Here is a 27881-nt window from a genome sequence, read left to right on the forward strand (position 1 = left end):
CTGAAGTGCTGTGGCTATAAGCCAAGGAACTCCAAGGACTGCCGGCAAACTACAAGGAAGAGGAAAGAAAAGATTCTCCCTTACAGGATTCAGAGAGAGCATGGCCTTGCCGACATGTTGATTTTGGAATTCTGATCTCCAGAGCTGTTAAACAATATATTTCTGTTTTCAAGCCACTCGGTTTGTGGTAGTTTGTGACGACTTCCCTAGGAAACTAATACAACCTACCACAAACACAATTATAGAAGTATATTATACATGTTTTTTTTTTAATTAATTAATTTATTTATTTTTGCCTGCATTAGGTCTTCGTTGCTGTGCAAGGGTTTTCTCTAGTTGCAGCGAGCAAGGGCTACTCTTGGTTGTGGTGTGCAGGCTTCTCGTTGCAGTGGCTTCTCTTATTGCGGAGCACGGGTTCTAGGGTGCATGGGCCTCAGTAGTTGTGGCACGCAGGCTCAGTAGTTGTGGCTCGTGGGCTCTAGAGTGCAGACTCAGTAGTTGTGGTGCACGGGCTTAGTTGCTCTGCGGCATGTGGGATCTTCCCGGACCAGGGCTCGAACCCGTGTCCCCTGCATTGGCAGGCAGATTCTTAACCACTGCGCCACCAGGGAAGCCCTATACATGTTTAATGTGCATAAACTTTCTTGACTTACGAAGTGTTTTGGCAACTATTATCCTGTTTGAGCCTCAGAACAACATTACAGTCCCATTGTATAAACTGAGAAATTGAAAATCAAAGAAGTTACAACAGAAGGTCTCTTCCTATGCTTCTACGCCAAAGACTTCTTCTTTTAGAAACTGCTATCACCTTCTTTCCTTGAGTTATTTGTTGGCTAAAGCCACATTTGTGGCCCATCCTGGGCTGATGTACATAGGACTACATGATATGCATGACTCTGTACTAATCTTCCACTTAGCACTATCATTTTCCCTTTATCAGGATTTTTAATTTTCTTTAATACCTTTATTGAGATATAATTTGCATTCCATACAATATATTTTTGCTCTTCTAAAATGTATAATTCAATGGTTTTTAATATATTCAGGGTTGTGCAACCATCACTGCAATCTAACTTCAGAACATTTAGAACAGGGATTTTATGCCTATCATGTTAATAAATATTACTTCTGAGTTACCAACAACATACTTGTTTATCTTCCAGCAGGTCAGGCTCCCCTTTACTAGAAGCAGAGCTGACATTGTCTTCATCAGAACTGTTGATGACTTCCTCTTCATCTGAAGGAAGGTCACTAAGATGAAGGTCCAGATCATTGGGTCCCTCCTGGGATGCTCCAGAACTGCTGCAATAGAGAGCATCTCATTAGTCACCTTTGAGAACAAGGAATGCTACCAGAAACAAACTATGTGATGTAAGCAAGGCACATCTAAGGGATTTGGAGGGATAAAAAGAGTCAGATCAACAAAACTCTCCCTTCCCTTTCCCTATCTCAGTTGTCCAAAACCCAAATTACTTTTGGGTTTAAAATGGATCATCTTGAAAAACATGCATTTTTACAAAAAACTAGTGAATGTAACATAAAAGAAGCAGACTCACAGATACAGAGAACAAACTAGTGGTTACTAGTGGCAGGGGGCAGGTACAATATATTGGGTGTAAAATAGACTCAAATGTATTATACAACACGTGGAATATAGCCAAATGTTTTGTAGTAACTGTAGATGGAAAGTGACCTTCAAAAATTATATAAATTTTAAAAATTAAAAAAAACAACATGTATTTCTGTGATAGGAAGGTGGGTAAGGAGCAAGTTTCCCAGCTGCCCCCAACCTATCCCTTAACTCTAGACAATCAGGTCTCTACTAGCACAAACCAAAAAGCCTCACAGGAGGTGAGCTGGGTTACCAACCATGTTCATGTTCCAACATTAGAAGAGGTGCTGCTTCTTTGGGCCTCAGTGGTTTGCTTTTGTTTTTTTTTAAAGCAAGTAACAAATCTACAAGGACTGGGAGGTAATGATGATGATCATAATGTACTATTGTGGACATGTGCCCATGCCCATCTCTCTGGTTATCACCAATTGCCTTTCATGTAACCACATCACAAGACATGGGAAGGAATGAGGATGGGCACAAATTCTCCAGTTTACTCTAGACCTGCTAAATCAGAAACCCTAGAGGTGCAGGACCCCTAAGTGATACAGGCTAAAGTTTGAAAACCCCTGTACCAGGCCATTTACCAACTGCTTCTCGCCACCCTGTCATCAACAACATTTCTCAGATCTAACATTTTTTCAATCTCTTGAATCTAAAAGCCACTGTTGCAGTCCAATCTGTGGGGGGAAATTCCATAGGAAAGTTCCCAAGAAAGGCAACAGAAATAATTCTTTCTAGCTTTAGTTGTAAAGAGTCAGGAACAAGTTGCCTGTAGCAACTGCTTTCCTGTCTGCAGTCAACAAGAATACCTGCAGAGGACTTCCCTGGTGGCGCCGTGGTTAATAATCCGCCTGCCAATGCAGGGGACACAGGTTTGCGCCTGGGCCGGGAAGCTCCCACATGCTGTGGAGCAACGAAGCCCATGTGCCACAACTACTGAGCCTCCGTTCTACAGCCCGTGAGCCACAACTACTGAGCCCACGTGCCACAACTGCTGAAGCCCACGTGCCTAGAGCCCGTGCTCCACAACAAAAGAAGCCACGACAATGAGAAGCCCGCACACTGCAACGAAGAGTAGCCCCCACTCGCCGAAACTAGAGAAAGCCCGTTGGCGGCAACAAAGACCCAAGGCAGCCAAAAATAAAGAAAGAAAGAATACCTGCAGAATAGAAGAGTCAGGAAAAGATCCACAGAAAATCGTCAGGGGAAATACTCAGGCAGAATAAAGAGACAGTTGCATTTCACTCTAGCAGGTTCCTTTCTCAGGTCATGGGCAGGTCACTCAACTGCCAAGCTTCCTACAAGTTATGAGAATTTCTACTGGGAATCTTAAAAGCTGAAGATAAATTTTCTTGCAGTTCCTGATTACACATTGTAGGATACAGACTTGCCTCAGAAGCCATTCCTGGAGCCTGACAGTTACACAAACTAGTTGGATGGAGGCAGAATGCCAAAAGGAACACTTCCTTCTGGTAAAGATGGGGTTTCCTATTACTCAGTGGCTGAGGGCCTCAGGGAATCATATCACAACCTCAATTAGGTGGGTGCATATCATATCATAGCTCCCCATGACACGGAGAAGACTCACCCCTGGGGTGGGGTTGGGGGGGGTGGAGAACAGAAGCTTTCTAGTCAAATCACTGGCAAGATTCGCTTGTCTCTGGGTTCAGGGATAGGAGCCCAACCCAGCTGGGAAATTAGTTGATTTAGATGACTGACAGTAAATGAGAGTTAGGATGTACAGACTGCAGGATCCATCCATATAAATAGAAGAAAATACACCTTCAACCTGTTTTTATCTTAATTCTTTATCTCTTCAACTCTAAAGAGATACTCTGAAACTCTGCTACTCAAAACATATTCAATCTATTAGCAGCTTCAGCATCACCAGGAAACTTTTTAGAAAAATAAAACCTCAGTCCCTGTCCCACCCCACTGAATCAGAATCTGGTTGTAACAAAACCCCAGTAATTTGATTTTTTGGATCAGCCCATCTGTGAGCTCTTTTGGACTCAACAGTGTAAAAATTTCGAATAATCAGTAATAGGGCCGTGGCACCTGTGAGGAAATGTAGGTTTATTTTGTCTAAAGAGCGCTGAGAGGTGTTTCCTGGATCAACATTCGGAGAGTTATTATTAAGAAGATAGTAACCAGTTAGTTGCCACATCCATTTAGGGATATAAATGTTTACAAAAGTTAACAGTTAAGAACAAGGGGACAAATAAATAAATAAATAAGCTTTAAATATTAAAAACATGGATCAAAACATACCGCCATAAAACTTTGGGAGATTTTAGTTCTGAAAATCGCTTACCTACAGAAAACCTTCCCTGACTGCCCCCTCCCTATCACAAATTAGTTTACCTGGCTTTTCTCAATCTACGTGATCTTACTCAGTGGTATATTTGTTTCTCTCATGAAAATGTAAACTCCCAAGGACAAGGAAATTCTCTTTTTCAGTTGAATCCCCAGCATACTACTTGATATGTAATAGGCACACAACAAATTTTTACTGAATGAACAAAATGATATTAGAAACCAATGTGTATTATATTTCAGAACTTCCAATAGTATATATGGTAGTGGTGATCACAAAGAAGGGTTTGGGGGGGAATACTGGAAAAACTGAATGGTTTAAAGGAGAAGGGACATCTGGACATCATAATCAATGGTGTAGAAGTGGGAATGTTGGTATTCACAAAACAAACAAAAACATTTTGGCTACAAGTGGAATCTCCTGTAAGTAATTAATGGAAAACAAGCTTGGAGAAGACGACAGGTGCCAGGCTGTCAAGGAGCATGAACAATAGCTAAGGAGTTTATACTCATCTTGTAGGCCTTCAACAAGGAGACTCAAATCTTCCAGTAGACCTCAAAGATTTCCTTACTATACCTCCAAGCTTGTCACTACCATACTTCTTTCTTGTTAGTGCCAACAGAGATGAGAAGGGCACCTCCTCGGTCAGTCAAGCTTTGTAAGCACAGCACCTTCCACCCCACCCCCCACCAACCAGAGGAAAGGATATCCTTGTTTATTAGCATCAGTGAGATCACCTTGATGATCTCACAGCTTAAGTGGAAGCTAAAGGAGCTCCCCACATACCTGAATGGTAAACAGTAGAAACCAATTATGATTTCTCAAGCTTAGGAGGGAGGAAAGTGAGTACAGCAAAATGTGGTTTTAAGAGTATTAATCTTATAACCCAAAACAAATGAACTACGGGTGAAATGGAGGTAGGCACAGTGACAGAAGTGGAGGAAGATCTAGGAGTTAATTTCAATAGTGCAGGCAGCCTGCGCCAGGGTGGCTACATCAGGAATTGAGAGGAAGGGTTGTATGTAAGAAGAAAAATCACCAGAGCTAGGGTAAAGAAGAGGGGGAGAAACTAGAGTCTTCCTTCGAGGTTTCGTGAACAGTCACCAGCAAAATGAGGGTGACATCAATCGAAACAGAAATATGTCAACAAAGGATCTGATTTTAAAGGAAAGATAATGGGGTCAGCAATAAAATCAGGAAAGACGGTACCTAGTATCCACATACATGTTCAGCTCTAAATAATTAAACAGAAAAAACCTGTTGATTAATCTATTTTCCCATATAACCGTGAACCGCCTTCTAAGCCATCTAATAATTTTAGATTCCTGATAATGAAACATGGATTCTTTACCTATGCCGCTCCTCCATTCCTTACACTTCCTTCCCACTGTCAGAAGATAAATCCTAATACAGTCTACTTTTAGGGTTAAAGGAACAGGACATAGTGTTTCCTGCACACTTTCCTGCCTAGTTATTACATAATTTGATAAATGAAGTAGAGGACAGTAAGCTGCAACAACAACCAGAAAGAGCCAAAGCTGGGTTCTCCTTCCCCAGCCCATCTTTCCAAGTCAGATTTGCTTCTAACAGTGAAGAAGCCTGGTTTCCAGAAAATACTATTTTTTCCAAGTACACGGGGATAAAAACAGAGACAAGTAAAGCCAGAAGTAAATTTCTACTCATTAGGCAACTGTTCCTTCAATTCCACATGCCAAGGATCCTTGCATTTGGAGTGATGATTATTTACTGCCATCACTGTTTTTAAAAATTACTTATGTTATTTTCTTTTTCAAAAGATTTAATTTTATTTATTTTTGGCTGCATTGGGTCTTCCCTGCTGCGCACGGGCTTTCTCTAGTTGCAGTGAGAGGGGGCTACTCTTTGTTGCGGTACACGGGCCTCTCATTGCAGTGGCTTCTCTTGTTGCAGAGCGCGGGTTCTAGGCGCGCGGGCTTTAGTACTTGCGGCACATGGGCTCAGTAGTTGTGGCATGCAGGCTCAGCTGCTCTGTGGCATGTGGGATATTCCCAGACCAGGGATCAAACCAATGTCCCCCGCACTGCCAGGCTGATTCCCAACCACTGTGCCACCAGGGAAGTCCCAAAAATTACTTATGTTATTTTCTATATATAAACAGCACATCTTACACTGGAAGTATATCAATTTCTATTTCAGGTAAGATGTCACATCAAGGATGATCTCATTTTCAAAAGAAACTGTCTTTTAAAAAATAATCCATTTCCTCGAAGAGTTTTTAGGAACATAAAACCTTCACAGTGCCAAGCCAGGCATAAAAGTTGCCAGGTTCAACTTGTGAAACTCTATTAAAGAGTCCAGCAAGGGGAGGAAAGAGGCCAAGAATGGCACAAAAAGGAAAAGGGGAGCAAAGTTAACTGAAGAATGCATTCAAAGCACTGAAGCCCGTTCTCAGTTGTTGACAAATCCAGTTATCTTTTTCCTCTCTTGCCTGTGATTTTATTCTGAGCTCCATTTAATTCCTCCCAAATGTGAAGAAAGAAGTTCATTCCAGTATTCTCACCTTCAAAGTTTTTCTCATTTCCAAGTCACAACATATAAATCTAAACTTCTGGCATCTCTCTCCACCTCTTCTTTCTACTCCTGGACCAAACTGAACAGAACCTGCTAGTCCTCAGGATGTCAAAATTCTTTTGCAAATGCTGTCTCATTATGACTTGGTGATTACATGTTTCCTTTGGCTGCTTTCATGTTTATCACAGAATGAGTGGGAAAAACTACCAAGGAAACCTTGAAGGATGAACAACACTCCATGGAAAAATTAGCAGAAAAATTTAAAAATAAGTTCTGTATTATAATATGCCAAGTATATAAAATAGGTTTACAATTTTCACTGGAAAATTGTTTCTATTTAGTTTCCCCAGAAAACTTTTTACTCTTTTACTTCAATTCCCTTATGGAACTGCAGATTCCAGTGTCAGGTTGAAAACCATGCATCAAATCAACAAAAAACAATTTAAAAACCATTCCTCTTCTTATTTTCAGGTCCTCTTCTCAATTATGTAGTACATGTGGAATTTTCTCTACCGCCTACTCACATGATTTTCCTAGGAACTACCCCTAAAATAAGCAAGTTTTCTCTCTACTTCTTTCAGGAAACATGGCACAACTTGGGAATCAGCCCTACACAGGCATTTTCATCCTCTAATAAAGCGAGACTCATATATTCATGTCATGTTTTTACGTTTTCCAAACGCAGGATCTTGCATAATCATTACTATTAATTTTTAATTTATTTTTATTTTATTTATTTTATTCTTGGCTGCGTTGGGTCTTCGTTGCTGCACATGGGCTTTCTCTAGTTGTGGCGAGCGGTGGCTTCTCTTGTTGTGGAACACGGGCTCTAGGCACACGGGCTTCAGTAGTTGTGGTACGCAGGCTCAGCAGTTGTGGCTTGTGGGCTCTAGAGCGCAGGCTCAGTTGTGGTGCACAGGCTTAGTTGTTCCGCGGCATGTGGGATCTCCCCGGACCAGGGCTCGAACCCGTGTCCCCTGCATTGGCAGGGGGATTCTTAACCACTGCGCCACCAGGGAAGCCCACATAATTATTTTAAGTCCATGCAGAGCCAGGGTGACAGAACATAAAAGCCAAGAAATAACACAGAGTCTGAAACAAACTTATCTGACTTCAACAAAAATCAGGTTTATCAAGTGTGACCCTCTGTGCTGAGAGGTAAACCAAATCATCTGATAGGTCTTCTCCATTACTAGCTGCTTTGACTAAAAATAAACACTGATGCTTCCATAATATGTAAGACTATAGATGGCTGATGTTACGACAGCTGAAGAGCAGAAATCCCCACCCCCTTCCCCTCCATCCCCTCACCCCAGTATCTTAGAGTGCCTAAAGTTTAGGGCAAACTTTAATTTAAAAAATTAATTTTATTATCTTGATTTCAATAAAAAATATATATATAATTTAACGTATATTAACTTTTTGGAATTAAACATTTTGATTAATAACCACAGAATAGGGACTTCCCTTGGCTGTCCAGTGGTTAAGACTTCGCCTTCCAATGCAGGTGTACAGGTTCGATCCATGGTCAGGGAGCTAAGATCCCACATGCCCCACGGCCAAAAAATCAAAACATAAAACAGAAGCAATATTGTAACAAATTCAAAGACTTTAAAAAAAATGGTTCACACTAAAAAAAAAAAAAAAAAATCTAAAAAAAAAACACACACTCAATACAAATAAATAAAATCACTAAAATAAGGGATAGCACAGCAGGAATTTGTTACCAAAAATAAGTGTAAAAACAAAAACAAAAACTTGCAGTGTGAAATGTACACAATTAGTGTTTTTACTCATTGGTTCATTAATTTTAGAGGTGTTAACCACCAAGCCTTTAAAACTAGCAAGCTGCAGTTCTATGGCTTCAAAAAGAGAAAACACAGAAAAATATCCAGTATCCCCTGAAATATAGACTAGAGGATTATTTTAAAACTGGCTTTGGAAAAAAACAAAACAAAACAAATAAAAACACCACCATCAACAACAAAAAACCTGGTTTTGGGTGACTCTGTAGGAAGGAAAACCAGGCTTTAGTGATGAACTTTGAAAAACAGGCCTGCTTAATTTTACAGGGGCAACTTCTACCCTTATAAATACCATTACCATCCCTTTCCCCAGAAATGCATTTATTACTAGGATTCTTAAAATTGTACTCTACTGACAAAAACAAAACCAGGATAAGTACCTGAGGCTGCTATTTAAAATACAGTCATCGAAGAAAAACTCTGAAAACTGGTTAAAAACCAAATGGAATTCAAAATTCCTTAAAGTAGAAGAGAACCTACCCAGATGTTCACACCCACTTTATGTAAGCAGATTTTAGAGTCAGTAAGGTTTAAGGACAAATAAGCAGTTTTAAAAGGAGTTTCCATCAATGGCCATTAATAGGAGACTGGTTAAATAAATTGGGCACATCCATACAATGAATTACTAAACAGCTGTTTAAAAAATGAAATAGGTCTATGTACAATGATACAGGTTGCTCTCCAAGAATACTGCTAGATTAAAAAGTCAAGGCACATAGCAGTGTGTATCCATCTGTGTAAAAAGGAAAAACACACATATATATGTGTGCATATGTGTATATACATATATATGTATGCATATAAAATGTAGACACACAGGCAGGCAAACACAAATATGCTGATAGATATCTCTAGAAAGTGTCAGAAGAAAGTGATAACAATGGTTGCCTCTGAGACCCTGGTCTGAGATAAGACAGAGACTTCATTATTTACCCTTTGGTGCTTTTACGATGAAAACATTTCTATTTACTTTTTCAAAGACAACACACACACACACACACATCCCACAAACTCAGAAACTTTGAAAAGTTTTATAAAAGATGGTTCAGAGCACCAACTCTTTAGAGATAGCTTATTTCTTCACAGGGAGATGAGAATTATATTTAGAAAAAAAAAGAGAAAGAAAAGGAAGTAAGGAAGAAAAAGAGAAACTCCTGTTCCTTTCTCCCCACACCCCAGGTTTAGATTTCTGCACTTTTTTTTTTTTTTTTAACCGTGCCATAGTGCTGTCAGGGTTGTAGAATTCCTGGCCTGGATCTTAATTCCCCGACCAGATATTGAACCCGTGTCCTCTGCAGTGGAAGCACAGAGTCTTAACCACTGGACCACCAGGGAAGTCCCAGGTGTCTGCACATATTCAAGATTGCCTTTATTTTTTCCCTTTTAACTACTTCTTATGTGGGAAAGTTACATAGACTATGCCTTCCCTTACAGCCTGTAGGGGCTTATTTAGGAAAGCCATTAGCATGAGTCTCTAGATAATAGGTAGGAGGACTGACCTTCTGGCTAGCCAGTTGACAGCTTTAAAAAGAGAAAAAGATGTTGTAAAGGGATTGTTCAACAGTCTGTAGGGGCCACAGAGTAACCACACAACTGTTGAGGAGACCACAGTAAACAGCACCATGCTATTAGGCATCTCCCGCAGTGCTGTCTGGATTGTGGCAGAACTCCTGGCCTGTAAGGATCATGCCCTCCAGGGTTCCTGAGCCCAAGGCCAATCACAATCCAACAGACCCTCCTGCCCCTCAGGCTCAGCTGGGAGGTGTCTGGTTAGAGCCTGAGCTGTTCCTAGCCACAGTGGAATAACTTGTTATAAACATGCCTACTGAAACAAGGACTAGCTAAAATATGTACCAAACATTTAATTACCAGCAATTTTGCTTTCTTAGGGGGGTTGAGGAATGATTCTTTAAAATGCTCTTCAAGAAAGATAGATAGAAATTTGTAATACAAATAGAAAAGCATTCTACTGAGCTAAGTATTGCCTCCAAGTAAAATGTATAGCAGGTTCCCAATCCACTTTTCTCATTGTGGCAAAGATGGTATTTATTTTGTTGAAAAAAATTTTAAATGTTTAAATAAAGTTAGAGATATTGACCCAACATCATTTCTTCCCTTTACCTCCTCATTATGTAATGTGTAACTCATTAGTACCAGACCAAATAAAGGCCACTAGAAATAATGAGGTTGGGATGAATACACGCAGACACTTCATATCTAGACACACACACACATTTATTGTACCTATATACATATATTTTCACATGTATATTTTATAATATTTAATAGATATAAAACTACTATGCCATTTATTTCAATAAATATTTACTGTGGACTTATTATGCACCATTTTTTAGGGGTTGGATGAAGATAATCTAATAGAATTAGTCATAGATAATGTTCAAACTGTAAATGCTATTGGTTGCTTTTCTTTTCACCTGCTAATTGAAACTTTCTTAAACTGATAAAGGCAAAAGGAATCAGTATAACCACAGTAAGTAGGGTAAAGGCAGGGACCATTTTCTAAAAAGAGAACAACTAAAAGTAAGTGTATGCTAAATGCTAAAGGCAGTGCACAGGCACTAAGGGCTACAGAACCAGAGAAAGAAGTAGCCCATGCAGACTGGGGCAGTCAGAGACATGGCAGGGTACAGGCACTTGGGAGAGAGGACTCCAGTGAATGAAGGGAGGAGCAAAGGCCTCCTAAGTGGGAGAGGACTGGAGGAGAAATACTGTGAGCAAAGGCTTGGAGGTAGGAATGGAAGTGATGTGGAGGGTGATGAGGGGCGAGAGGCGAGTGCATTTCTGTATGATGAGAAGTTGGAGATTCACTAGTTAGAAAGAGGTTCCTACTGCTAACATGGCTGGCAAGCAGGCAAGACAGAAGAGACATCATCCATCCATGAAGGGAGCTGGGGATCCAAACCCAACCCCTCCCCTTGGCTTTATCAAGTTCTAACACTAGAGCAGGGAACCTAGCGGGCAAGTCAGGCTAGGGGAGTGAGAGTGGGTGGCGAGTAGGAAGAGATGAACAGCTCCCCCTCTGACTACCATCTCTAACAGGGTGGCCATGTGTTTTTGTGTCAATCATTGTGTCAATCATCACACACCACATTGCTTCTGCTAATGTCTCTTCATCATAATCCTAAGTCACTGAAAAGGTGGTGAGACTTTTGGAAAATATGACCAGGCCCTCTGCCCATGCTCTTGATTGTGACTCAGTACGAAACCACTATGGTGTTCTGCCTTGACATCTGGGGAAAACCAAGAGGGCCCAAAGGGCCTAACTACAAGCTGCTCTTCCCACTCTGCTCCCTCAGATAAGGTCCCCAAGCCAAACAACCTTCCTTACCACAGGGACTGCTCTGGCTTATCCCTGAGTAGAGGATTTTAATTCCCTGCCAAAGTGTGGAATTAGTCAAACTAGTCAATCACATCCTCCCCTGGAAACCAAGGGTCACCTCACCCTCTTGATACTACAAAGTCTGCCTACTACAGCCCCTGGTGGTTCCCTCTGTCCCCAAGTGCAACCTCCATGTGGCCCTGTGTGGCATGCTATGTCCTCCTCCCCTAAGGTGTGTGTGACTGACAAACTGCTATCAATCTCATCTGTCCAGTGTCATGTGTTTGACCATCCTCAACCCTCCCTCACCAACAGTGAATAGGACATAATTAAAACAACCACCAAAGAGGGTGCCATTTTCTGGGATCCTTAAGTACAAAGCAGGTGCACTGGTGGTTTCTAATAGGATTATCCTGAGAAATCATATCGAAGGGTATATGAACTGAGCTTCATGAATACCTAATTATACTTTGCATATACATCTAAACAGACTCTGCCTGGATAAACTCAAGCCATTCTCAAGTTAAAGGTATTATTCTTATGTGTTACAGAAATATGACATAGTCCATGTTACACAAAATTAAATGTTACATTACATATAGACTCCACTATAATAAAATAGTGGGGAATTAACAAGGAAACCAGTAGTTAAACCAAAAGGACATCTGCTTAGAGTCCTAGATCTTATTTTATCCAAGCCTACTTGAATGTTCCCATTTTCTAACAGGAACCACAACCTGTAATTCGGATTTCCCACTGACATGGAAAAAGATAGTAGGCTTCTTGGGAGCCCATAAGTAGCTAGAGAGGGGAAGGTTAAACTATCGCTCATGAATAAATCAGTCCATTTCCTTATTTAAAACCATATGTGGGAACTTCCCTGGTGGCACAGTGGTTAAGAATCTGCCTGCCAGTGCAGGGGACATGGGTTTGAGCCCTGGTCCAGGAAGATCCCACGTGCCGCAGAGCAACTAAGCCCGGGCATCACAACTACCAAGCCTGCATTCTAGAGCCCGTGAGCCACAACTACTGAGCCCAAGAGCCACAACTAACTGAAGCCCACGTGCTCTGGGGCCCATGCTCCACAACAAGAGAAGCCACCGCAATGAGAAGCCTGTGCACTGCAACGAAGAGTAGCCCCCACTTGCCACAACTAGAGAAAGCCCGCGCGCAGCAACGAAGATCCAACGCAGCCAAAAAATAAATAAATAAATTTAAAATAAATAAATAAATAAAAGCATACATGAACAATTCTATTTACCATTTCTCTTCCTCAGGCACTATCCACAAAATAACTGTCTTAAAGGTCTACTCTATACCGCTATGAATCATCAACAACCGCAAAGACCCATATGGAACCCATTTCTTTCTCAGAGTACACTGGGAATACACGTCCATTTTTCCAAGACTGAGAGGCTGCAGACAGCATCAGGAAAGGACATGCGTTTTGTCCTCCACTCTTAGCATCAGTGTATCTTTCCACTAGTTACACTGTTGACCAGCTCCTTGCTTATCTTTAGCTGCCTTGATTGGAAAAAAAAATCACAACATTTCTATCAAACTTGTAAGTTACCCAATCTTCTAAAGCCAGAGTCAGAGAATACGGAAGGGAAGTAAAAATAAACATGCATTCAAGAAGGGAAGTAAAAATAAACATGCATTCAAGAAGTGAGATAAACAGATTCACTTCTAACAGGGTCACAAACATTTCATCATAGTTTCATACACTTCTAGAAGTAGATGCTAGAAATGCTCTGCTTTGGAGCAAAACTGCCTGTTTGAATCTTAGCTCAGCCACTTACTAGCTAAGTGAAACTGACTCTTAACCTCACTATGCCTTCATTTCCTCATCCATAAAATGGGGATAATCATAATGCCTACCTGACAGGGCTTTATGAGGATTAAATGAATTAATACAAATAATGCTCTAACAATGCCTGAGACATAGAAAGCTCACTTACCGTGTGTACTCTCTTTCTCCTCATATATATATTTAGGGGGTCATCTTTAATACTAAAAAAAATAAATTAGTATTCTAGACACTTAAAAGTCTAGACTTGTAGCAAAAAAGACAGCAGAGAGAAGCTTCTGCATTATCAGTCATGTGAAACAGCTCATCACCAGCGCACACTTCTGAGTAAAGAACTCCTCCAGTGCACACGTCTGAGTAAAGAACTCCTGCAGTGAGATCATGTGAGCTGTGGTTTTGCAGGTCACTCCTGGGCTTCCATGTTTAATTTCACTGCTTCTTTGTGGTAGCTTACTACCTGTACAGTTAAGATCCAAAGCTCAGAATGATAATGGTTTCACGCCTATCACAATACAGTCTCCTGTTTATAAAAGAATTTCCATCACCAACATAAATGACTTAAAGGTATCCGGCTAGGTCTCAAGATACTTTTTAAAGTATCTTTCTAAAAGCTAGCTTTGGACTTCCCAGGTGGTCCAGTGGTTACGACTCTGTGCTTCCACTGCTGGAGGCATGGGTTCGATCCCTGGTCGGGGAACTAAGATCCCACATGCCATGCGGCCAAATAAATAAATAAATAGCTTCATCCCTCTTTGGTACATAATGATCACAATGATGACAACCTCAAAGACCAAACAGGCTGAAATGGCCTATGAATGACATAAGAAGCAAGTGTCACTTATGGAATGAAGTTGCTGATTTCTTTGCTAATATGAACTTCACTTCGCAATGTAAAGCCAAGTACCCGTACAGGCTTTCATATGGGACTAAATAGCAGAAAGAGTCTAGTAGACCGCCCTTCAAAACACTGATCATCTGCTCTGAGCCATTAGCTAAAAGCACAAAAAAAGAAGAGAGGAGGGAAGTAAGGAGAAATTAAGATACCAGGAAAGAGGGGAAGAGGAGAAAAATAAGGAGCAGGTTAAAAAGACAAAGTGTCATCCGCTCTTCCATCTGTGATGTGTGTTACCCTGGCCATTTACTGAGCTCCTGGTGGGCTAGGCTGGGTTTTAGGTACTGAGGTGACAGGCAAGAAGGAAGACACTGTTCCTGCCAAGGGGGAAATAGGACTGACAGCCTCTGCCTTTCTCACATACCTCCAAGATAACAATAGCCTCCTAGGGACAGAGATGAACTACCCCTAAACTTTCCATTTATCCTAAAACTTTCCATATTAAAAAGCAAACAAACAAACAAAACCCCTTCCTCTCAACTGGAATGTAGGGGGACAATGAGAGGGAAAGGAGGGAGCATTTTACTTCTCACTTTATGTACATTTGACTTTTTTTTTTAAAGGATTCTATATGACTTTTATAATTAAAAAATAATAATATGTAAAGGATTGAAAACCCCCATTCTCCCTTCTCCAAGCTTACTTATCTGAATTATTTCAAGCATTCCTCATAAACAGTATTTTTTTTTAACACTTAGGAAGGAAAGGTCAAAGGCAAGAGAAAGGATGGACTGGAGACAGTCATCCTCATCTGGACCTCCACCAAAATGCAAAAAAAAATCAGACCATGCTGACATGTGGATTACGGCAATGATTTTTAGTGTGTTTCCTGTAGACAGCTTATAAATGAACACACTTCTAACCTTCTATAGTGTCTAGTGTTTCCCTATCAGGGAAAAAGATAAGTTCCCTGTAAGGCAAACCCAGGGAAGAAAGAATGTTTTTACCTTAGCATCAGGTAAGTATAGTGAAATGGAGGCTTCTATAAACTCCAACACCTCTGTTCATACTCAGATTTCACTCATGGATCCACCCAACAGAGATTTTCCACTTTCCATTAGTGGAAAGGCCAGCAAAAATATTTACTGGGGCCAAAATTTCAATGAGTAGGCAGAGAAGACATTAATTTGTTGAGTTATAGAAGAGCCTACAAAAATACTTTGTTTCTTAACAGTGAAAGGGCTCAATATGAATTAAAGTGGCTTAGAATTCCTACCATCGAGGGCCAATCTAATGAAGCCACATTCCAGAAAATGGCTAAGATCTCATTTTAGCCTACAGTATGAAAGCATCAACAGTTATTCAAGTAACTGGGTATAAAAACATACTTAAAGTCATTTTACCATCAAAAAAACTCTTGAACCTATTAGAGCTGATGTATTTTCTTACTTTTATAGAATTTAAATTTTGTCCTACAAAAAGATTTCATGCATTTTTATTAAGATGAAAACCCATTTCTTTGATAGTCATAGAAAACTTTAACCCTCTAGATCTTTATTTTACATTCTTCACTAAAACCTTCATATCAGTTTTCATTTTAAGAGTTCTTTTTATACTCCCTCAAATACGGTTCCCAGCACACAGTCAACGTGCAGTAAATACCTGTTAACTAGAAACAGTACGTAATACATTGAGGAAAGATGTAATCTATTAAATAGCTTTCACAGGTTATCTGTGCAAATCCATAAGCATATTTTACCTAGCTTCTCAACAGCTAAGACATGGGATTTTACCTGTTACAGAGTGAGAATTCTAAAAGATAAAGGTAAGGAGTTTTCTTAAGTTACTACTTTTCTAAAAGATTTCATAACTTTCTTAGGTAAGACTCCTACATCTTTCCCATCTGGATACCCAACTAGTCCCTACTGGGATTCATAACACACTTTATTTGGAGACAGTGGAGCAAAGAGTCTGAAATAATATATTCCAGCAGACAGATGTTCAAATCCTGAGACAATTTTATGAATAATTCACCTTATAAGGGAAAACATGTTTTCTGTAGCTAAACCGTTTGAGCATTTCCCCATATATATCAAAATAAAAACTGCATCAAAAAATATACAAATTGGGGCTTCCCTGGTGGCGCTAGTGGTTGAGAATCTGCCTGCTAATGCAGGGGACACGGGTTCGAGCCCTGGTCTGGGAGGATCCCACATGCCGCAGAGCAACTAGGCCCGTGAGCCACAACTACTGAGCCTGCGCATCTGGAGCCTGTGCTCTGCAACAAGAGAGGCCGCGATAGTGAGAGGCCCGTGCACCGCGATGAAGAGCGGCCCCCACTTGCCACAACTAGAGAAAGCCCCGGCACAGAAACGAAGACCCAACACAGCAAAAATAAATAAATAAAATTTTTAAAAAAAAGTTCAACCCAATTAAAAAAATATATATATATACAAATCAATTTTCACTGCAAAGTAAAGGAGCTGTTACAGTGGAGGACTACTGTACTGAATGTCAATATTATGACATAGTATGAGTGTGTTTCGTGTTTGGTAATTGCAATCATTGTTGCTTTTGTTGTGGTCATCCATTTACAATCCTTGGCGTCAGTTTATTTATCTCTTGTAAAAATAAAATACAGTGTGTGTGTGAATAAATAAATAAATTAAAAATTAAAAAACAAAGAAAACAACAGCAAAGATCAATAAAAATAAATAAATAAAAACCTTATTTTCTAGCAAATATGGATGCCTTACATTCTGCCTCTGATTTTTTAGGCCAGAAAGACTGTGGATTTTATCTTTTTTTATTTTTTTAGGATTTTATCCTTTACACAATGCAGACTTTAGCCAGCACTCAAGCTAAAGCTGAAGAATGTGTAACCACTTCCAAGTATTGACTTGCCTTCAGAACCTGCTGCCTTTGGATAATTTTTGTAAGTTTGTGTGTGCATTTTTCTTTAAATTATATTTGCTATCTGTGGCATAGCTGGGTCTGGATCTCGTAGGAACTACTTAACCGGGTAATAAGCAAAAGTCTTTATCCTTTTACTTGTGACCTATCTGAGTTTTAAAATTTTAAGTAAATTTTGTGTGGACAGCTCTTAAAAAAAATAAAAAAATAAAAAGCTGCATCAGGCCCTTTACAAGGCTTTTGACTTCGGGATATCTTAGTACATTTTTGCTACCTCCAAAGGTACCTACAGACTGCCCAGATATTTTTACTTTCAGTTTTACATGTAAGACACAGGGACAGTTCTTTCATCTAAGAAGAGTTTTATAAAACTTTGATTTTTTTAGTGATACAATTGTCTGTGTTTTCTGAATAGCATATGAAGATCTTAAGATCTGTACTACTTAAGAAATTGTTAAAAACTGCTTTTGATTGACGTGGGAATTTAGACTCCATGGCTTCTTTCTGCAGGTTTGATAAAAGGACTAGTGGAATGAGAGTTGGAATGTTTCCTGTGCCACCAATCCATCACATGGAAGGGTGCTCACTACGTAATTAATAAAGACAGATGCATGTGAGGCCTTTTAACTCCACTTCTCTTCTCCAAGGAAGCTTTGTTTTAGTGAACAGCAGTAATTCTCCAAATCAGTGTAATTGCTTTCCAAAATTAACAGGTGTTTCCTGTGCATTCTGGAAGCCTGGTTTACTCAAAATGCAGCTGGATTCTGACCTCACGCAAGTAAAAGCAATATATAACCTGACAACTATTTACTCAGATGTGACCACCTATGGTCACCTGGCTTGTGCCAGGAATGTGCTGGGGCCAAGGATACAAATGTGCTTATAATCTCTTACACTATTTATTCTTATATTTCATGTACCTCATGTTTCCTCTTTTGGAGGGAGCAGTAAGAGTAAGGTTAATAAAGCCCTGGTAGAAGGATAAGTTAGTGTTGTGCAATCATTGAACAAGGAAAGGTGTGCCTGTACAGTCAATACAGTAAATGTTAGCTATTACTTTTATAATGCTACAAACAGGATATGCCAGGCAATATGCTATGGAAGGGAGTGGCAACACAAGTATCCACAAATTCACTTGCTCATTCAGTCCTTCAATAAACATTTACTATGTGCCTACTGTATGCCAAGCACTGTTCTAGGCACTGGGGATAAAGCAATGTAACAAAATTAAGCGCCTCTCATATGGAGAAAAGGGAACCCTCCTACACTGTTGGTGGGAATGTAAATTGGCACAGCCACTATGGACAATAGTATGGAGGTTCCTTAAAAAACTAAAAATGGGGCTTCCCTGGTGGTGCAGTGGTTGAGAGTCCACCTGCCGATGCAGGGGACACAGGTTCATGCCCCAGTCCGGGAAGATCCCACATGCCGCGGAGCGGCTGGGCCCATGAGCCATGGCCGCTGAGCCTGCGCGTCCGGAGCCTGTGCTCCGCAACGGGAGAGGCCACAACAGTGAGAGGCCCGTGTACCGCAAAAAGAAAAAAAAAAAACAAACTAAAAATAGAGTCACCATATGATGCAGAAATCCTACTCCTGGGGATATATCCAGAGAAAACCATAATTTGAAAAGATACATGCACCCCAATGTTCACAGCAGCACTATTTACAATAGCCAAGACATGAAAGCAAACTAAGTACCCATCAACAGACGAGTGGATAAAGAAGATGTGGGGGGTGTGTGTGTGTGTGTATACACACACACACACACACACACACAATGGAATATTACTCAGCCATAAAAAAGAATGAAATAATGCCACTTGCAGAAACATGGACGGACCTAGAGATTATCATACTAAGTGAAGTAAGTTAGACAAAGACAAATGTCATATGATATCACTTATATGTGGAATCTAAAAAAATATACAAATAAACTTATTTCCAAAACAGAAATAGACTCACAGACATAGAAAACAAACTTATGGTTACCACTGGGGAAATGCGACTGGGGGATGGGGAGGGCTAAATTAGGAATTTGGGATTAACAGATGCACACTACTATATATAAAAGAGATAAACAACAAGGATTTACTGTATAGCACAGGGAACTATATTCAATATCTTGTAATAACCTATAATGGAAAAGAATCTGAAAAAATATATATATTTAAATGAATCACTTTGCTGTATACCTGAAACTAATAAAACATTGTAAATCAACTATACTTCAATAAAAAAAAAACTAAGTGCCTTTCATTCATGTAGGCCATACTCTAGTAGGTGAGACAGATGAGCAAATAAATAAATAGATATTACTGACAGGAATAGGAAGTACTGGAAAGAAAAACAGAACTGAGTAGATGGATAAGTAGCTAGGTGGAACTAGAGGTATTTTGTTACCTTTCCTACTTTGGAAGAGGAGACCTCCTTGAGAGGTAGCTTTTGAATAAGGTCTACAGGGTTGAGAGATAATCTGTCTGGGGGAAAGGGTATGTCAGGTAGTAGAACAAAACTATGAAAAGGAACAGGGTGTTTAGGAATGTTGGTTAATCTTATATAAATGGGTAAGATCATGAGATTAGAAAGGCCAGACCACAAAAAGTCTTATATACTAAGCTAGGGAGTTTGAATTTTATCATCCAGGGAATAGGCCACCAAATGATGCTTAATTACAAAATAATTCTTTAAAACACAAAACCAGAATTCTCATTAGAAAATGGGCAGAAGAAACAGATTTCACCTTAGAAGAAATACAAATAGCAAATACGCACATGAAAAGATATTTAACATCATTAGCCATTAAGGAAATGCAAATTGCACCATAATGCGATGTCACTACACACCTATCAGAATGGCTACAATAAAAAAGTGACAAATACCAAGTGCTGGTGAGGATACAGAGATACTGGATCACTCACACATTGCTGGTGGGAAAGTAAAACGACATAGCTACTCTGGAAAACAACTTGGCAGCTTCTTAAAAACGAAACATACAGTTACCATATAACCTACAATTGTACCTCTGGGCATTGATCCTAGAGAAATGAAAATATATGTTCTCACAAACACCTTTACATGAATGTCCACTATAGCTTTATTTGTAAGAGCCAAACAGTGGAAATGGCCCTTTAACTGGATGTCCTTTAAGTGGAATATTACTCAATAATAGAAAGGAAAGAGCTATTGATGCAATGCAACACCATGGATGAATCTCCAAGGAATTATGCTAAATGAAAAAAGCCAATCCCAAAGGGTTACATATTGTATGATTCTATTATATATAACATTTTTGAAATGAGTATCGATTGCCAAGGATTGGGGAGTGAGGTAGGTGGGAGGTGGGTGTGGTTATAAAAGGGCAACAAGAAGTTGTTTTGTGGTGATGGGATTGTATGGTATCTCAACTGTGATTGTGTATATACAAACCTACACACCTGATAAAATTATATAGAACTAAATACATATACACACACTGAGTATAAGTAAAACTGAGCATATTTAAGTAAGGTCAGTGGATTGTATCTGTTAATATCCTGGTTGTGCTATTTTACTATATAGTTGGGCAAAATGTTCCCAGTAAGGGAATCTTGCTAAAGTATAGCTAGTTTTTCTTACAACTGCATGTGAATCTACAGTTATATCAATAACAATTTCAATTAAAAAACAGTAAACCAGATTGTAAATTCCTTGTGGATAGGAAGTTAATGTCCTTAATTTCTCTGACTTCTAGTCTGATTCCACCTCACTCCTGCAATTTCCAAATGCTGAGACCAGCCTGAGAGAAGGGAACAATAAGAGGTAACAGTAACTATTTGGTTTCTGGTTTATCCAAGGGAAAATTAAGATTATCAATTTCTATAAAAGTAAAAACCTATATTTTACTAAAAGTCTCCATATAAATTCTATAAAATGAAATCTAAAAACCCAACTCTCTCTAAAGTCACTGATTAGCCACTTGGGAATAAAATCACTTGGAAGTATCCCTCTAGCAGTTAAAATGTCACTATGTCTACATGAGAACCAGACGCCTTTGAAAGCAACTGTCATTAGGTAGGAGTCTCTGGGCATCAGAGTCATGGAAAAGTGGCAGACTGAGGCCATGGGATTTCAGCTGGCTCCTAGAACAAAAGCCTTCAAAGCAGTACCACTCCACTGTCCCTTTTCCATCTTCTGTTTTAGCATAGAATATGGAGAAGAGGAGAGGCAGCAAACATGTGATGTAGAGCAGTGAAACATATATGTATCTACGTTTGTAGACTAAAAACTTGATTTACGTGCCTTTGACAATGAAACATCCTGATGATGAAGCCAATTGTGTAGCTATTTCTGGGTAGATTTTTAATTTGGATTAAATTGAGAGAAAAAAACTTAAAATTCATTAAACATTAGAATTATAGGATATTGAACATGAAATACAGTTTGAGTACTTTCATACACACGTATCTACCTTTAACAGCCAAGTAGAGGTTTTACCAGGCTTGCTTCAGAGAAGTCTGTTATAAAATAAGCACTGTAATTATTTTATGCCAACACAGTATTGAAATCTCCAGCAGGATGTGCACAGAAGGAATTTAAATGTTTTCTATAATATGATTTATACCATTATTTGCTTAAAATGAAGACTAGCCAGGTTTAGTTGAGCCTAGACAGGATGAACATAGATGCTGAATTAAAAAGTCACAAAGAGGCATCTCAATCAGTTTCCCCTTGGAGGTAGATTCTGCCAGCCCGCAGGTTGAGAGGGTCAGTGATTGTGACCCGTGTCAGCGGTCCCAGCAATGATGTTAGAAAAGCTTTATCTAAGAATTTCTTTCAACCTACAGCCCAACTGAATGTGCTCTCTTGCCCAGTTTCCGGGTCTTATACTTTCATAACTCAAAAGGCTCCAGAAATCCTACCTCCTCTAATCTTCAACTAGGGAGAGTGTATTATCACCTGCCTCTTTGGGGAAAAAACCCTACCATTACTTAAATCTAATTTTTCATTAAGATAATAAGGATATTATGTTATCATAAGAGGTATTTCAGCCCTACAAAATTATTTACTTTGGAGAATCCATAAATAGTAATTAATATCAAACTACAGTGCTTTAGGGCTCAGAAAGTACTTGACAGAAAATGAAATGAGGAACTGGGATAACAGATAAAAAAGCAAGTATCATGTAAATCAGTGGGGAAATATGAGACATGCATGATTCTTTTCTGTGTCATTGATGTCCACATGCAACTGGTAAATGACAGAAACCATTTTAACTTTTGAATAGTAACCACTACTAACCTGACCAAATGCAAACATGGCATGATTACTTCCATTTTCAATGACTGAAGTATCTATTTTCTAATGATAAAACCTTTCCAATTCACAAGCTCTTTTTGCATGCTGCTCTGAAACTGCTCATTAAATTCTATACATATCACTGCAGGTGTCCGTCCCCGTGTCTTCCCTCTAGACAGTGAACAAATTAGGGACAGTAATATTTTTTCAATCATGGTCCCTTGGGTAGACAGAACTCTATAATATGAACATGTTCTGATTTAAAATCATTATGTCTCAGGATCAGAAAACTTGGTTCCATACTGAGTTTATCTAAATATCAGCTGTGTGCCCCTGGGCAAGTTACTAAACCTCATTAAAGTGTTAGTTTCCTCATCTGTAATAGAAGATAATATCTATCTTATAGGATAAGAGGGACTAAATAATTCTTGTGAGAGATCCTAGCATGTCAGAAATACAGAGTAAATAGTAGCTGTTACTATTAAACATGGAATCCATGCTATCTGATGTTAACAGCATTTCTTACCCTTGATATTGTCTGATAAAGTTTCGGTGAAGTGGGGAAAAAACTGGATTGATGGTGAGAATCAGAGAGTTGAAGGGAAGAAATACTCATATACTAACATATATTAGCAGCATCAGATATTTGTTGGCTGAAAGTTTCCGCTTAGTTTGAACACTCAACCTCCCTGAAATCACCGTTTAAAAAATAGGAGTCATATAATCCTGTGCTCATATGCAGCTGTGCAGCAGCCCTCCTTCCTGATAGAGGGAACAATATCTGTCATAGCAGGAGAAAAAAAGGCAATGGTACAAGCAATCCTGAAACTTTTTGCAACTAAGATCTCTTGAGTTTTCTAAATCTTGCTGTCTCTGTAATGCTTCCACAGCAGCGTTAGAAGTGGCGTGGTATTTTGAAGCACCAGGTTGGAGCCATGGTTTTGCAATTTCCCATCTCTGTGGTGTGGGGAAAGTCAACAAATCTTGCTGTGCTTGGTCTTAGTGAATGAGGAGGTTGGGTTGAATGATTTGTAATGACTCCTTTAGTTTTAAACTTTAATGATTCTATGACTACATTTGACCTAAAGTCACTAAAAGACATACTTTCCAAATTTTTCAAACTATCCCAAAGGCCCTCATTTAAATGTCTTCACCCCAGCTTTTGCTAACAAATAAATCATACCTGGACTAGTGAACGATCTCATCATTTACCCCTCCCTCCCCTCTCCGGAGTCCTTCCCACAACCTAACAGAGCGTTAGAGAGGAACTGTGCTTTATTCTCCTGTTTCTAATAGTGGAGCTATTGAAAGAAAAATTAAGTAGTGAAAAAACTACTCATTTAAATTGAAATCTCTGTTTACTTATGACTGTAGATACATCTAAAGACCAACAGAAAGAGGGGAAAAAACAGTTACCAGTTAATCCTTATTTATTCATTATATCTTCTTTCCTGGATTTGAAATTACAGTTGCCATGCAATTCAAATCAGAACTGCCTATCAGATTAAGGGGAAAAAAACAAAACAAAACCACGCTATTCTAAGTTTATTAAAAACCAAGTCTATACTTTAATTCTTAATGTTTCAAGTGATAATAACATATGCCAAAGTATATCAGCTGTTATAAATATGTTACCAAGAAACTGACTTTAAAAAAATACATGATCTAAGTAAAACAAAGTTTTCAACAGAATCCACAGGAGCTAAAAGAACAAGCAGTTACATTATTTCAAACAGAAAAAGGCTAAATGTGTTTGTTTTCCTTTTATTTTTTATCCAAACATTTAGGGGAAACTGACTTGCTTTGTTCAGTGTTTATTATTTTACCTTTCCTGAAGCAGAAACCAAAACACTTTGATAAACGGGATAGTCTGGTAAACAGACCCTTGAATGTTACGGCTCAGAACCACTAAACCAGTTGCATTTCCATCTTTGCCCCTTTTTCCTGAAGTCACCACCACTATGCTTCAGTTTCTTTATATATAAAAGGGTAATAACACCTAATACAGCCTTACTCCAATTCACACTTACATGGAACCAGAATGGATGCATGTAAATATGAAGGGATGAGAAAACTGAATGAAAACTGCAGAAGACAGCTGTCCTTTCTGGAAATACTATCACAGTACTTTACTCCACGGAGAGTCTATTTTACAGACCCAATTTTTATAGCCCCGGTGATAGGCTGTCTTTGCCTGATGTCAAAACTACTTGCAAATACTCTTTCCCTCCACAGATCCACAATTACCAGACCCAGACCAAACCACCAAAGTAGTTTTTCCATACCACCCAGAAGAAATTCGGCAGTTCCATTCTTGAACTTAACTTTTAAACTCAGTCTTTAATAAAAAGGTCAGCACTGCTTTGTAGCTTCCCACACCCAAAAGTACCATGACTCGACCTTCTCTTTGTACCTAATATAGTTTCAATAAAGTATTAAAATAAACAGGCTCATATAAACATGTCTATTTTTTAAATAAAGGGCTTTCCCTAAATACCAAATTAATCTATGCAACTCCAGGAAAAGATGATGCATTTAAAAGAAATGTCTGGGAGAACACAGAAAGCTTACCAAAGTATCATACAAGCACAGGCATTACTTATGAATACCTGAAATCTGAATACACTCATCCCCTTATATCTGAACAGGAGCCTGCATCTGGAATTCCCCTGAACCACCTGGAGGACTGGTGAGCCAAAGGTCATCTTCTCCACCTCTTCATCCTGTTCCCTCCTCCCTTAATATTTTCCTCATCAACACATTAACCTTTTCCTCTTTGGATACACCAGCATTTAAGAGTCATAAAAACGATTTATTTAACTTTATTGTTCTGTTTTAATGCTATTGTCCCAGTCTCACTTCCTGTTACTTTCCATTGCGTTTTTCATATACTAACGATGCTCTTGTGGGCTGGCCAGGAACCCAACTCCTACTCTGGTTATTTCTACTGCAAAAATTCATTAGGTTCCAAACATCCGACTAATATGATTAATCCATTCACAGACTGATGGATTGCCTGATTATCTTTATCTATCAGGTCCTTACAGGAATTAAAAATGCTTAGGAAAAGAATGAAGGCCCTCTTTGTCATCCTTTCCACATCTGCCCTTCCCCAAAAAGTTTATGTTGGGAACATTTCTCCAGAAAACAGGTCAGAATCTCATTTTGCAAAGCAATTTCTATCTCACTGATATAATTTTTTTTCAAGATTAAATCAAAGCCTTTATTAAACATACCTCCTTCAAACCACCTGCATTTAAACCTATACCCCTCTCCCAACTTGCAAACTGTTAGGGCTATGTGTGTGTCATTGTCACCTGGAGGGTCAGATCCAGTTGGACCGTGCAATGCTGATGCTGAAAAGCCACGCCAAGATACACCACACTGGACACACCTCCATGGTCCTGTGCCCCAGCTCCACCTCCTTGTTCAGTGTTTTCATTTTTGAAAATCACTAATTTTTTTTTTTTTTTTTTTTTTGCGGTACGCGGGCCTCTCACTGCTGTGGCCTCTCCCGTGGTGGAGCACAAGCTCCGGACGCGCAGGCTCAGTGGCCATGGCTCACAGGCCCAGCCACTCCACAGCATGTGGGATCCTCCCGGGCCAGGGCACCAACCCGTGTCCCCTGCATCGGCAGGCGGGCTCTCAACCACTGCACCACCAGGGAAGCCCCACTGATATAATTTTTAATTGCAATTTCGTGAAAACAAAATGAGAACCTTGGCTAAATTTTTAAAATACATATTTTATTTTTACTATTCAAAATTTAATAAAAACCTAGCAATGGAAAAACAATCATTTATCTCAAAAAATAATGCCACCTTTTTTTCCCCCAAATGTGCAAATGTAAGCTATCTCAAAACAATATATTTTTACCAAGGAAGACAGGATGCGTGTGTGTGTGTGTGTGTGTGTGTGTACACACAATCACAATGTAGGATGTTTGTTTTTCCATCTCTGGCTAAAAATATGCACTCTAAAAGTATAAAGTGACGTTCTATCACTTAAAAGCATATATATTTGATAAAATATCACTTAATCTGTTTTGGCAAGAATGAGACCAAAGTAATATAGTTGGACAAAATACTGCACTTTAACTAATTCCTAATACATATTTAAAAGGAAAAAAGAAAAGCTTTACTGCCAAGAAATAAAATCCGCAGTTTCAAATGTAGGGTAAGTATGTAAACAAATAGATTTGCCAAACCTGTGTGGCTATGGTTCCAACACAAGAAACACAGAGTTAAAGAGCCATACAAATGTTTGATATTTCCTGAGCTGATGCTGAAAATAACTTACAGGAAAGGGCTGCTGTTGAGACACATGAGTCCCAACCCTCACCTTCTAAGCGAGCTTAATCTCACTGGTGCTATGACAACCATGGAAATGCTCATTAGGGGTTATTAATTTATACTTTCATCATTATATTAAAACCCAACAATACCACTAGATGGTAAATGCAACCCAAGAGATAGCTTCTAGACTGGGTCTGAAGATTTATGACACAAATGCCATAATGGGATTTGAGACTTGAAATACCATTCGGCAGCTCTTTAAGCCCAGTTTTGTGTTTAAAATAGGGAGAAAACAAACAATGAAGCTGCTCTTACCCAGGTTAGAAAATGACCTCCTAAATGCCAAATCCAATCTTGTCCATTTTATAAGCCTTAGGTCAAGTGTCACCATCTCTGTGAAGTCATGCACCCTGCGCGGGATATAACTCAGACAAAGCTTGGATTACCAAAACCATGTGTCCTATAACTGAGCCACCTCACTGGGCAGAAACTCCTAGGGAGGAGCACCCCCTTCCACCTTTGAATGCACAGTGCCTGACACATGGTCAGCCTTGTGCAGTAAATAAACTGAGGACTTGCTACATTACCCAGGAAAACCCAATTACCACACATTTTCTTCCAAGTGCTTGTAATAAGGACAAACTAAAACAACAGAGGAAAACCCTGGAATGTTTCCAGGGAAAATTTTTCTTGGTTATAGAATCAAGAAATCGGCTACACTTTTAAGAGGAAAATTCCAATGTTTGGGCACGAATAGTTTGCGATTTGTCCCTAACTCCTTAATATCAGAGGTCCAAACTTGAGGAACTTCCTTATGGAAATCACACTTCTTAAACAACAGTAGTAAATGAGCACTCATCACCTGCATGCCAGTGAGAGAAAAAGGCCCACTGTCTGATAGTTGTTTTAGATTTATCATGTCTGAAACATATCAAGGAAGAGGGTAACTATACCCCAAACTCACTGGAATACTCCAAAGTGGCTCACAATCTTACTTCAGACAAAATTGCTTCTGAGAACTCACAGCAATGGCCCAATGATGACTTACCTGGAAATACCTAAAGCTATGTTTCTTTGGCTTCACCCTCCTTCCCCTTGAGATTTGGCCGTTCAGCCTTCCTAGTGCC

The 27881-nt window shown here is 39.3% G+C and overlaps 1 protein-coding gene across 2 annotated transcripts in view; it reads right to left on the reverse strand.

Annotated features, from left to right (window-relative positions):
* Positions 1–27881, reverse strand: part of FGD6 (FYVE, RhoGEF and PH domain containing 6) — a 109896-nt gene that overhangs the window by 69755 nt on the left and 12260 nt on the right. Inside the window, exon 3 of one of the 2 annotated variants that reach the window (XM_067697569.1) lies at positions 1149–1299. In XM_067697569.1, coding sequence (XP_067553670.1) covers positions 1149–1299 — 151 coding nt within the window. Of the gene's footprint in view, positions 1–1148; positions 1303–27881 lie in introns of both variants that reach the window. The other variant, XM_067697568.1, reaches the window with a different exon arrangement.

Source organism: Pseudorca crassidens, chromosome 11, assembly GCF_039906515.1.
Source record: "Pseudorca crassidens isolate mPseCra1 chromosome 11, mPseCra1.hap1, whole genome shotgun sequence".
Lineage (NCBI taxonomy): Eukaryota > Metazoa > Chordata > Mammalia > Artiodactyla > Delphinidae > Pseudorca > Pseudorca crassidens.